The 14,153-nt window shown below is 38.1% G+C and overlaps 1 protein-coding gene across 1 annotated transcript in view; it reads right to left on the bottom strand.

Moving 5' to 3' along the window:
* Nucleotides 1–734: 734 nt before the first annotated feature.
* Nucleotides 735–14,153, bottom strand: part of SMIM14 (small integral membrane protein 14) — a 38,044-nt gene continuing 24,625 nt past the window's right edge. Inside the window, exons 3-5 of the mRNA XM_058025085.1 lie at nt 11,761–11,809; nt 4,423–4,571; nt 735–3,878 (exon numbers count right to left, since the gene is read on the bottom strand). Of these exons, the coding sequence (XP_057881068.1) occupies nt 3,846–3,878; nt 4,423–4,571; nt 11,761–11,809 (231 nt within the window). The 3' untranslated portion in view covers nt 735–3,845. The remainder of the gene's footprint in view (nt 3,879–4,422; nt 4,572–11,760; nt 11,810–14,153) is intronic.

Genomic DNA, 14,153 nt, shown 5'->3' with positions numbered 1-14,153 from the left:
AAAACATTTGTTACTTGTTGTTGTTGTTATTATTACATTATTCTGATTTTGTTTCTGATTCTCTGGTATTTATTGCCACTATCTCTGGATAGCTATACATTATTTTAAACCCTAATGCTCCCCTGGTTCGCATTTTCTTCCTCAGATTAGCACAGGAATCTTTAGTGAGGGATCTGAGTTGCTGTTGAGGCAGTGCTCAGAATTTTGTGCTCTGCTTCCAGAGAAGAGAGCTGCACTTCATGGGAACAGTGAGGAAGCAGCAGGTCTCTACTGCTCCTACACACTGCCTTGGAGCTATTGCAGCATCTTCCTTCCTCAAAGTCCAACACTGCCAAGATCTAGAGCTGGAAAACAGATTGCAATCCCAAAGTAGTAGGATTTGATCTAAAACAAAGTAACACAATCAGCGTATTTATCATTACTTTTCTTCCTGTATTATTTCTAACTTCCTAGATTGCACAACTACTTAGAAGAGCAAAAGGCAGAGGTATCCATGTTGGTCATCAAAGTATCTTAAACCTTGGAAACTGCTTTTTATTTGTTCTGACTTGTTTGAGACACATACAGTAGACAAGTGTCCATTAGAAAAGGTAGAATTTACATTTTAAAAGTTACACGGGTGACACACTATTTTTACTGACTTTTATTTTTAGATGATTTCAAATTACCTTAGAAATTGATAGGTTGGTGCAGTCCCTATGTCTTATATAAAAACTAAAAGACAAAGACAAAAGTTTACTAATGATTGCTATTTATTTTGTTAAGTCAATAAAAAGTGCATAGTACAAGCCCTTTATCCCAATCCAAGTACTCAGTAAAAGATTACTAGGAAACTGCAAATGGCACAGACGATTTTTTGTTTGGCATAATTCAGATATTTTAAACCACCGATTTACATTAAGTACATGACATCTTCAGTCTTCCTTTTTCAATCATTAACATTACAAGGCTAAGTGATCTGCAGACAGTGCATGGATACATATGATTTCTCATTTCAGAATATAGTAATTGTGTTAAGCAGACTCTAAAATACTATTGTTTTAACAAAGTTAAGGTATAATTGTAAAATTTCCTTCCACATTTTCCAAGTTGCTACAACTTGCATCTCTGACTAACCAAGCTTAAAACCATCATTACAGAACTGGTCATACCCTAGAGCTTTGCATACCACTAATCTCTTCCCAAAATTTACCATAAACATCTGTAACCATGATACAATTATTTAATCACAAATTACATCACTAAAGACCAGATTTCTGCCACCCTTACTAAAGCTGCTACTAGTACATTATCTCAGAGTAGTTCCACAAACTTCAGTGCAACTACTTGATGAGTAAGGCACTATTTAACACAAATAAGAGTGGCAAAATACAGTCCTATGGTTACTTACTTTTATTTTAATTAAGAGTGCTGATCTGAATTTTGTATCTTGGAGAGAGTATCTGAATTTAAAAGGCATACATTTTGATGTGGGATAGTGGCCTGGCTCTTTAGTAAAACATTTTACAATAAAATATTTCCAATGTTCATTTTCTTTTACATAAAAAATTTAAAATAGCCATTTACATGAGGAAAGCATACATATATAAAATCACTGGGACAATCAGAGGAATTTCAAGCAAAGACATTTCATTTAAAGGTAAACCACAACATTCCTCTGAACAAAAAGTTTATTTGCCAAGACTTTTAGAGCTGGGTGCATGGGGTAAGTTTTATAAATACTTAAACAGACATTTAAGTGAGACTGATCCTCACAAGTGAGGAGCATCTCCTGTAAATCTCACCAACTCCCAAGAGGATAAGGAGTGGTGCTCTGAATAGAAGCCTGTTTCAGCTGGCTTTTTAATCATCTGGAAGCTTGTTTTATGCCTCCAATAGTGAACAATTCTGGCCAAAAATCCTTGGAGAAAAAAGGTCAGTGTGGGAGATTATACAGGTTTTCTTGTGGGTTCAACAAAATGATGCTGTATTACTTGTACTGAACAGCATCCCAAACATAAATGTACATGGAAGGCAAAAAGTAAGCACTGGCAAGAGTGCTTGTCCCAGTGACATCTTTACACAGTGTTTGTGGCCTGTACATTATTAGACACAATGGGACAAATTCTCTCAGTTTCTCTCCTGCAGTTTCATTGCTTTACATGGCACTGCACTGATGTCACTGAGAGCACCTGGCCCGATCTTCTTCTTTTTTTCCTTTTTTTTTTTTTTTTTTAAACTTACTCCTTTGCTTGGGAGGACAGTATTCCATAGAAATTCAAAGGTCAATTACATCAAATTACAGAAGCCCTTCTTCAGCTCTACACAGTACCCTTAGAAGGGGGCTTAGGTGGCTCACCCTTTACCCGGAAGAGCAAAACCCTGCAGCTGTCAACCATGGGATCTGATGTGAGATTTTTGTTAGAGCCTGTTAATACAAACCTTTTTGAAATTTAACAGTTAGTTCCTTCAGCTCCATAACTAAAGTCCTCATGAAATAAAGGTTTGTAGAGTAAGGATTAGAATTCCCATATGTCTGTTCTACTGACCTTTAAGGAAAGAAGTTTCATGTTGGGAACATAAAAATGTTCTTTACATTATTCTGATCACTTTTTCAAATTGAACAAGAAAAATATACAGTGTTGCTTTTCTGTACATCTTTAAAATGTTCTTAAATTAATGTACATAAAAAAGTCCTTCCCATTTTCCATAATGGGAGATGTGCACAGGTGCGTGCACAGCCACACATACACACACTGAAACATACCACACATACACACATTTATTAGAGGGAAGAGACATGCCATATGTAGTCACCTGCAAGTTTGTTATTCTACAATTACAACTAGTAGATAAGGATGAAATGTTAAGAATTGCTGATAACATACAGGTGAAAAACCTGAATAATCCAGTACATGTTGTATACCAAAAGTTGGTAACCATGGTAACTTCTTGGTATGATTTCATCCTGTCCAATATCTATTATATCATGGCTAAAAAATTGTTAAGGTATCAATTATGAAAAGACTATGCCAGGACAGAAAATTCTACCAAGTTCTTCTTACTAAATTTCTCTTTTGATAAAGTCTGTAAGTAAACACACCTGGGTTTAGAGTATGTTTTTTCACAACATATTGAATAAGACATACAATTTATTAATGAAAATGGCTGAATTAACTTTTTTGGTGGTATAATCTTTTGTGTAAAGTTTCCAATATATAGATCAAAGCTTTGACAGTGGCAATCCTCATGTTCACTTATGTGTGCCCTCATGTTCACTTACAGTATTATTCTAGTGGACAATCCATGCTTTTGCCAGCAACCCTGAAAACTGTGTTAGTGGTCTAAAGACCAAAATAAAAGCTGCTCTGAAACCAGGGCAAATATAAAACAATTTATATTTTTCAGCACATAACTAAGTACTTCCAACCATAATATAACTCTCAAAAGCATACTGGAGAAGAAATATGAATTAATCTGAAGAAAGGTCAGTAACCTTCCATTCTTATAGGTGGACTGGGATTTTCTTTTTCTTTCAATGCATATCAGAAATCACATCAAAGAAATAAGGATGACTGTAACAGAAAGAGATTAAGTGGAATGTCCACAGTAACAACCAAAAAACCTCTGCAATGCCTTACCATTAATCAAATTACAATTTTATAGGAATTGTAACAACATACAAAGCAAAAATTAACTTAAAATTGAAGTTGCTAAAAGCAGTTCATGAAGATTACTGCTGAGTGATAACTCTGCTCTATATAAATGAGAAAACAGTATTGAGTGGGAGTTAGGAGCCATCTGGTCACTTCGTTCATTTGGTCGTGCAAGGTTTTAGCTGCTGAGCTTTTCCAATATTGAATGCTCTAGTCCACTGGTGGGGCTGGTGGTTCTTGTCCCTTGGGAGAAGAAAGGAGGAAAATAAAAAAAAAAGCAGGTACAGAATTAGACACTGTGTTTCACAAAGGAGGATACAGCAATAGAAGAACTCAGAAGCGTTACATTGTGTTTTCTTTCATGGTTTTTCAACATCTCTGAAAATAATTAGAGAAAATGAGCATCAAAAAATTACTTTTTCCTGTATTAATGGAGATTTTTTCATGATCCCACATCTAGGACAAGGATCACCCTTGTCAAAGTATCATGCTGTAATTTTGTTTACTGACTTCTCTTAAAGCTGTGCTTGTCCCCTTTCACCTAAGAAGGCAGGAGGCAGTTTCATCCAGGGACAGACAGTGTCCAGAGGACACTGCACCTGCTCCATCCCACACTTAGCCTTCAATATTCCTTTCACTTTGGACTAACTCATTGTAATTTTTAATGGAGTTCCAAGAAAATACAGTGAAAAAAAAGGGAAAAAATACTTTGAGACAGTGTGTATTAAACCAAAATAGATTTAAGCTAATACACAATCTCCCTGCAGGGCACTGAAGATGCACTTACATTGTGTTGGCTGGTTGGCTTTCCGACTGTGTTTGATCCTCTTAGATTACTGGGTCTCAGTAAGAACAAGACAAGTGCAATCACCACCCAGGCCATCATTATCATGGCAAAGCTGATGCCATTGTCACTGGAGGAGTTTGGTCCTGGCACTACAGACAAAGAAAGGTCAAGTTATAACAGAGTAACAGCAGAGTTCTTTTCCCCAAGTGAAACCAAAAATGCAATCTCAGGAAGAAATACCTGAAATAGTTTTTAATGGAGTGTTCTGAATAGTCCCTCATTTTGGCTTTGAGACAGTAATACTGTATTTTATCATATTTCTTACCCATCTGAAAAGAGAATAATCTATTTCATAATATTTCACTGGTATCCTTAGAATTATCATGAATATTTCTTATTTCATATTAGCTCTAGTAACTGGAGGTGATAAACACGCTCTTCACATTTAAGAAATCAAACTTGATTTTTAAGAAATCAAACTTGATGCAGAACATATAGGAAATGCCCCATATGTATGTTGGTCTTTGGTTTTTTGCCTCAAACAAATAAAACAATAAGACTAAACTGATGAAAGGTTAGGCACCATTGTTAGGCCCCGCACAGAGAACATGCCAATTTTTAACAAGAAGAGAGCAAATTAATGGTAATCAATTTCTTGAATCTACTCTTAATTTATTTCTTGAGAGTTTGTTTGAAGATGTTTCAGTGTCAATATGCCAGATCTCCATGACTGATCATCCAGGTCATGTGGTATTTCTGCTAGCAATGTATCTGGCAGGAGGTGAAAAAATGCTGCAGAGATACATTCCAAAGTGAAGCCCAGGAACATAATATAAAAACTTTACATCAAATTTCTATACAGAATACCTGAAACATCAACACATGGAAGTAAATTTAAGAAAATACCTTCAGGCTGGAAATGGCTAGTTGATCTCTTTAGATCAAGAAACTTGTGCAAATACCTGCACATTTTAAAACTACTTTTCTCCTCTGAAACATAATTCAAGTAATGAAGCAGTAACTAATCTTGTCAGCTGAAGTGTAAACCCATGTACAGATAATTACCTATGGTACTCACATGAATCCATTTATTATAGTATCTGAAGGCCTAACATCTTCATTACTGATCTAGATGATCAGCTGATACAGAGCAATTGATTCAAAGCTATAATGAATAATAATGATTATGGAGTCAAGTCTGGATTCAGTATTGGTTGGATTGTTCTTATTCAACACTTACTTGATAACTCATACCCTGCTGGAATAATTTCCTTGAAGATTAATGCTGATAACCACAGAACCACCCCCATCACTGCCATCCTGGGTAGCATTGCTAACAGAGGCTCTTCCCTGGAAAGGTTTGTTCATGACACAGCACAGGGGCCCTGCAGGGAAGCTTAGAGCTTACAGCTATGCCAATCTCCACACTGCTGCTCTGGGAATAAGGCTTCATGAGCTGGGGCTGTTGGACTGATGTGTTTTACTCACATCACATGCACTCACAAATGTCAAAGAAGAAAAAAACCCATGCACCACAGAAGTTCATGCTTCTCACAGCACAAACACCTCCATCAACATGTATGAGCAAACGAAACTGCTTTTGCCTTTTAAATGTACAAAATATGGACATTTCAAAACTCAAGATGTTGCTAATGTAAGGAATTTTATTATTAGAATGATATGCAATTACAAGTGAGAATTCTTTTTGAAAATCTGAGTGAATAAAGGGCTTTGTATATGGACCAGATGGCATAGTGCAGAATATAAATAAGAAAGCTACAGCCTTTAATTCACTAAACTCTTACACAATTGATTTTGAAAGCATATGGAATTGCGAAGGTAAGAGTTTAGACCTTTAGTTTTGTTGACCAAAATATTATTATTATCAGCAGCATATATCAATATTTTAAATCTTGGAAAATCTTATATGCAGTCCAGGAGACGAGCATATAATTTGGCATGAAAAGAACAACTGCTTTATTATGGGGCTTCCAGACAACACTAATAGCCACTCTGAGACTATCTGCAGCAACAAGTAAGAAGGCCTTAGGTAACTGCTTTGGCAAATATTTCTCGTAGAAGACTAAAAATTCTGGTGACTTGTTAGGATTCCCCATACAATGCAGAGAAATGGACTGGTCCAACTGCCTTCTGGAATTTGGCTGAACCTTGGTGCACTTAGGGTCTGTGGTGGTTAACCAAAAGTTGGGGTGAGCAAATGAGGCCAGATCAGGTCATGCTACAGGTCAGGGAAGGGAGCAGAGGGGACCACAGAGGGAACCCAGAGGGGTCCATTGCAGGACACAATTTCTTCCAGCCTGTGCTGTAACACAGTTCAGACAGAACCAAATGTGCTGAAACATGTTCTGAACTAAGTTAAGCAAGACAATAGCTGATCTAACTGGCCCTGTACTACCTACTCAAGGCATGCCAGACACAACAATGTTTGCATTTACCAAGGAACTGATAAACCCACACCTCTCACCAATGAGCGTGTGCTTTAATAAGGATGTGAGATATTTCAGAATCTGTTACTTTAATCTCTTACAGGGAAGAGGATAAGCAAAATTTCACATAGTTGGGGTTGAATCCAACTTTTCAAAGCTTTGCATCACAAATCAAGAGAAGAGACAGGAAGCTATTTCAACTACTGGAAGCAGTTATATGTAGGAAACAATCTTGCTACAAAGACCTCCATCCCTGAGATCACAAAATAATCATATAAAACCAGCTTATGGATAAAAGAACAGTTGAGTGAAGGTGAAATCAAGCAGGATGGAATTTATGGTGATGGGCAGAAAAAAAAAATCTTCTTTTTAAGAGCTCACAGTCACAGTTCCTTTATCTGTAACTGGTATGTTTTTGCAAGTAATTTAGAAGTGATGTTTTGATTCCTTGAAGAATAAAGGTTATCCTCCAAGAGCACCTGTGAATGGTATTTTCTAATATCTTCAGATGGATAGAAGATTGTCCTGGTCTGAGATGAATGTTCCTGCCACCACCCATTCTGATGGATGGATCTGGTTATTAATCTCCAGTGCTCCAGACACACCAACTAGTACAGAATTTAACATCACATATTCCCATGTCACTGAGAGACATTACCCAGTCTCTAACCTACCTTTCCATGCAACACAGAATCCAGCCCAATTATTTTCACAGTATCTGGTCCCCTGGGTTTGGCATACATATATATCCTCACACTCCTGAATGATGCCTGTGAGCAGTTCTGGCCCTGGGGTTACCTGGAATTTATTTATTTATTTTTTTTTACAGCATGGCTGAATTATCTCTCTGCAGGAGAAAGCTTTATGAGGAGCTGGTGTGAGATTGTGGGATTAACTCCCATGGGAGTCAGTGACTATGGTGAATCCTATCTGTGGCTCCATGTACACAATGCAGTTTTTGGACTTGCTTTTTCCTACAGAAGCAGAGACCAGGCCACACAAACTAGTCTTCACCCAGAAAGAAATGGGAAGCAGAAAAAAAATCCTCTGTGACAGATGTTTGCAGATTCATTTGAGGTTCTAGAAGGCAGTAAAAGCTATTAAAATTATGAGTTTGGTAAAAAGAGTTTTTAAAGATTAAAGGTCAACCAATTACTGATTGTGCAACTGAAATCTCAAGAATACAATATTAAAACTACTAAGTGCCCAGGTTAAAAACCCTTACATGAACTTGGTGCTTTTAAAATGCAGTTTTTCCTTCAGAGTGAGGCTGCACTCTCAAGAAAGGAGAAATTTCATTTGTTTTACTGTAAAAGTGTATTCCATGTGGTGCTTTTTGTCTGCCCTCTTATGGTAGAAATATCTTCTTTTGGAGTATAAACAGATTGACACTGGTAAAAACTGTTAAACTTCAGCATGCAGGAAGGCAAAAAGCATGGTCTCTGACTTATGTCTTCTTTTCATGGTGCTTTAAGCCTTGCTTCTTCTGTGAAGGAAAGGCATAAAACTGTATGAAGAGAGATATTTTAGAAATTAATAATCAGGGAAGACAAAGAGCCCATGGGACCTTCAGGACATAATGCCTGCAAGCTGACACTTTCAAAGGCAGGGATAAGGAACCCAAAGAAAGCCAAGATGGTCTTGAGCAGCAGAGGAAGGGAAAAGGGAATTCCCAGAAAAGGGAGGGAAGAGTTGGCAGACATTAGGCTGCTATGACTGCCCTAGATGAATACAAATCAAGATGAATCACATGTACGTATTCACTTTAAATTGCATAAAAGTTTGGGAGTAGACAACATTTCAGACAGTCACCTCTGACCACATTACAGCGTAGCAGAGCACTGAGAATAGCGCTGAAAATATCAGGTGTCAACGTCTGGGAATTGCTAGAACACAGAAAAAACTCCAGCAGTAGCCCCTCATTTCCTTTGACAGGGGAAGGGAAGGCTGACTGTGAAGGGCCATGAGCCATCAGAGCAGATCAGAACCAGCTGGGACCCTCCCTAGGCTGGATGAGTCGCTGATGTTGCAACTGCCACACGTCAGAGAAGCGCCTGCTCCGCTCGCATTAGACAGAATTCAGAAAGGAATTACCACTCTTATTGCTCATTTCAAGGGAAACTCTAAGATCTTCTGATCTGCTGAGCATTAACAATCCCAACAGAAAATTCAATGTGCTGCCTATTCAAAACTTACAGCCTTTTCTTTCTGCAAGGCACCCACTGAAATTGAGGGAACAGTCATCAGACTCTGACACGTGCTTTAATGCACGGCAGATACTCTGATGGAGAACCAGCCGATGAACAGCCATCAAGCAGAGGGCCCAAATGCTTGCTGAAGTAGTGCTCATATCTTCCTATACCTAAATCCAAAAGCACTGGTCCTGACCCTGGCAGGAAACTCTGCAGGGGAGTCACCATGACATAATGGTGCCAACAACTGCAAGTAAGAATTTATAGATAATAGCACAGAAAAGTGAAGGTGGGAAACCTGGTACTACTGCCTTGATATGGCTCTAAAAAACAACAACAAAAAAGAACCTAATTCAAGGGTTGGAAAAACAAAGCATGCTCAGAAGAATCAAAAGAGGGTGTTTTTGAGAATTTCCAGCTGGTAGCAGCAGCACAACACATGATGCTGCTGTGACATTGGCTGAACCCCAACCCTGACGTCTCCCAAAACAAAACCACATACATCTCATCAGTTATTCCACAACCTTGCAACTTAAGAATCTGTGTATGACAACATTCCCAGCTGTGCTTCCAGAAGGAAGACCAAATTCTGGGAATGAGTGAATTGGTGAGAGTGAAACAAACTTGTTCTTAGTGAGATTCTGAAATGAGGAATCAAAGTCAACAAGTACCAGGAAGTGGAGCTGTGGGACCTAGGGAAGAGGAGACCCACCTCAAACGTAAGCTCATCACTTCACAGCTCATAAAAACAGCATGAAGCAATGGACAGAAGACTGGCCCAGAATTACTTTAATATGTTTCTGAAAACCTCTCTAGAAGCTTCTCCAGGCTCAATCTGTTTATTTTTGCCTTTGACTCTCAGGGTCTTACAGACTGCCACAAACACAGCATCACAGAAGCACCACAAAATAATGACAAATATGCAGGCTGTGTCATTGCATCAGCAGAAAAATACCTTTGCTAGAACTAAATTTAAGCAATATAATAACATAGGAAAAGATTTACTCTGTAATTTTTGCTTTGGTTTTTGAAACAAACCACTAGTTTGGAACAATTGCTGCCAAATTGCTTGCATCTGCACAGACAGTTATTGCAAGAATCTGAGAATGGAAAGCTATTTGTTGCAAACCATTCAAATCCCCACTGTACTATAGCTTGGTAACATTAAAGCTATCCCACAGGCTTTGTGACCACACATATGAGAACTTACTCATTTATACAGTCCTTAGTCTAAAAACTTCATAAGTACTAATGATCCAAGACTCCCAAGGCACGAGAATGACCTACCATTGCTTGGTTTTGACCGTGGACTAAAGCTCAGAAAGCTCCACACCCTGTCTGTGCCTCCTTCTAATATAGAAAATATTCTGTCTCCCATCATCTGCCTCTTTTCCTCTCCTACATGCCTGTGATTAAAAAAACTACATAGAAATCTAAGGTGTGGGAGATGAAAAAGTCTGCCCAGGTACATTTGGAAGAGGAATAGTGATGGAAGCCCATAAAGAAGGAGTAAGGCAGCAGCACTGTACAGCACATGTGCACCACACCACCTTTTCCTCAGGGGGTTATGTGGGACAGCTCAGTTTCCCCCTTCAGCCCAGCATGGCACTGAATCTGGGATTGTTCCACACTGGCAGAGCCCAGTGCAAGTCTGAGCTGCATGCCCATCTCTAAACAGGTTTTACAGAGGAGTGAAGAGGGAGGAACATGAGGGTCAATGGAGCCATGCACTCTCTCCAAGATGATGGAAACCTTGCCTGCACTGCTCCTACACCTATAAAAGATACAGGCACCAGCAGCTCTTGCTTACAAGAACACTGCTCAGGTGCTTGCTGCTCCCTCAAGGCTTTACAGCAGTCCTGATGCAAGCTGAATGAGTTCACACGCCCAATTGATGTAGGAAACACAGACCTACTTCACTTTTATTTACAAACATTTGACAGCATTCCCTCTAGCTCAGGGAAAGTGTCTCAGGGAGTGTCTCAACGCCTCAGGGCATGCTTACATTGCTGCATAACCTCCACACAGCTACGCTTCACTGTCCATTCTGGTAATGTCTGACTGACCTAGTACTGTTCACTGTTTGGGAGAGGTTTTTTGATGCATTTCATGGCAAATTCCAAGGAAGTGTACACATCAGTCCTCTGCTTCATTAACTACACAGGAGCCAAATCAACAGAGATGCAGTCATGGTGGATGTCAACTTATGAGTCAGAGCCTCCTTTTCCTCTCAGTGGAGTAGAGGGGTCACAGTACAGACAGTTCATCACCCAGCCCAAGCTGTGAACATGTGTGTGTATGTCTGTGCTCAGTATCTGCTCTTTATTGGTTAGGCTGCTCTGAATCTGAGGAGGACAAATAAAGCACTTTCCAAATTTTCCCCTCTCATTCCCCAAATTATCCTATTTGGAGGCTAACAATAAGATTCAGTAATGCTTGGGACCTGATTGATGGTTATGCTGGTTTATTGATACCTCCAGGACTCTCATCAATGCTGCTTCTAATGTACAAATGTTCATCACAGGTTCTCAGAAATTACCACTCCCCAGCACATCAATTTTATTACTGCAGGATTTGATTTACTGTAATATGTTCCTATAACATTAAATCAACTGCTGCATTTTAAAGAACAGTCAGACTGTGTTTTAATTACTGCTGTTCATTTTACTTCCATGAACCTGATATGAACAGTTACTCACATTCCTGAAGGCATTCTGTGTCTGTGCAGTACGACTGGGATTGTCTCAGCTGAAACAGAGAAAAAGAAAAGCATGACATTTAACAATAAGTCTTGGTCGGCTTTTACTGAAATCAGGATTAAATATATTGTCAGAGTAAATTAGAATAACTGATCCTTTACTGGATCACACTTGGCTTATGGTTTGTGAAGAATCCCAGGTATGGAGATAGTTTCTGAACACTATTTACATAATACCCTTAAATCACCTGACTACAGTGTGATTGCTTCCAATGCAGCCATTTAATACCTTTCAAAATTCAGAGAAAAGAAATCTGTAGTGATAGAGGAGCTATTATATACAGATATACTCTCTGCACCTGTCCATAATAAATCCCAAAATATCTGTTCTTACTATTATCTAGAAAAAGTAACATTCAAATACTCTGTGATTACATCACAATAAATGATCAGACTGTGATAATGGTTATGCACAGAGAAGCTGCATTAGTATTTCACATTTAAACTTAGTACTTACTATTTTTTCCTCCAATATCTTTTTTAAAAAGCAGGTTTTAATATGTATTTTACTGGTTTTTCTCTTTACTAATGGGTAAAATTTAAAACATTTTTAGTGACAGTAATAACTATTTGATTTACAGACTAGGTAAGCTTGCCTACTGCAAGAAAAGTCAACACTGGCTAACCTGCAAATCAGTACAGCTATTTTACAGATGACAGAGCCAAAAAAGAAAGACAAATATCACATTCTTTATTCGGATCAGAGATGTTAAATGGATGGGATTTAATGTGCAGCACTATAGAAATAGATTCTATACTCTGCTTAGGTAAACTACATGGATTATTAGTAAAAGTTTTTTAAAGTACAGAATTGTTACACTGCCTTGGTTAGAAATAACATTTGCTTTTTCACAGGTTTTATGATACAGTTGTGTCACAAATCCCAACACTTTTTGTCACAACAGGCTAATCTGCTTATTACCAGTGTAAATATACAAATGTTAAACAGATGAAAAGATGGTGCTCTTTATGTAAGAAATACAACAATCATTTCCACAAAACCCATTTCCTCTTGTATTGGCATAATTGACTTAATGTATGTAGTCATATTATGCAAAACACATCAAGGAAACAGATGAAGAACTGAAGAAGGAAGACATCTGGGAAAGTATAAGCTCCTGCTTTTATCATAAAGATTGTCAATGACTGACACATTTGAAAGAGGAAAAAATGTAACTGGAGATTGATCTGTCCAGAACTGGACATTAATTCTTTCATTAATATATTAAGATCTACTAGCAAATTTACTGAGACTACAAAGCAGTCTCTTAGGAAGGAATCTGGAAGGCTGGATTTAATCTTTCAGCTATTTCTATAGTTAAAAACAGCACTGAGGGAAATTCAGGCAGAATATTTCTCTTTCTTACTAAAGAAAAAGAACTATCAAACTATGCATATTTCCTGCCCTTCTTATATAAAAACTCATTTTATTTTAAAGCTTTGGAAGTAATTTACAAAGGGGAGGTTTTATCTTAGCAATTGTACCCATGTGAAATATTTGAAAGATTTCCGAGCCGGGAAAGCTGGATATTTCTATACCCATATTTTAAAGAGCTCAGCAACATAATTATCTTCTGTTTGTATAAGAGTTTAATTCTGAGAGAGGCTTAATTTATAATCTCTACTTAAAACACTGTTTACAGATATTCAACACAGAAGGATGACCAGAATTAAAATGGACAACAGATACATGATCAGAAACATTGTATAAGCATCTCCTTTATCCCCCTCTGTCCCCAGGACGGCAAATCCTCATCCAGTTTATCTGGTTTTCCTAGATATAGAACACTGCCTGGGGCTGTTCTAGCCACAGTATTAGTTATCTCCCATTCTAAGTGTCACACTCTGTCCAAGTACAACTTTTTTAAAGCTCTAGGATGTCTCTCTGAGCCAGGTAACAAATCTGTTTTTAACAGCTCAGCAAGAGGCTGCATATTGTCACTGTGGGATGAAACACAGCAGATCATGAAAAACAGGCAGCAGTAAAAAGAGGTTTTTCTTAATTCACTCAGGTCAACAAGTCCCTTACTGTGTAACCCAATAGGAATCTGATTCCTTGTGATCACTCATTTAGTCAAAAGACAAGAAACTCTTCTGGCACACGTATGAAACGCTTACGTAAATTGAATGGCTGGGAAAGGTAATGCCTTTCCCTGAAAGAAGAATGTTCCTTCTTAGTTAGCTCTCTTTTGACAAAAACACCCTTTAAGGAACACAGCAACTGTTGGGGAAAACTCAAAGTGCAACGTTTCAGTAGCAAGGCAATTGAAAACAGAGCAATTATCAGGCAGTGGAAAGAAATAGTCCTTTGTATTAAGATTTTTCTAATCCAAT

The sequence above is a fragment of the Melospiza georgiana genome, chromosome 5, assembly GCF_028018845.1.
Source record: "Melospiza georgiana isolate bMelGeo1 chromosome 5, bMelGeo1.pri, whole genome shotgun sequence".
NCBI classification, from domain to species: domain Eukaryota; kingdom Metazoa; phylum Chordata; class Aves; order Passeriformes; family Passerellidae; genus Melospiza; species Melospiza georgiana.
The sequence above is the reverse complement of the archived record's forward strand: the minus strand, read 5'-3'. Positions and strand labels throughout refer to the sequence as shown.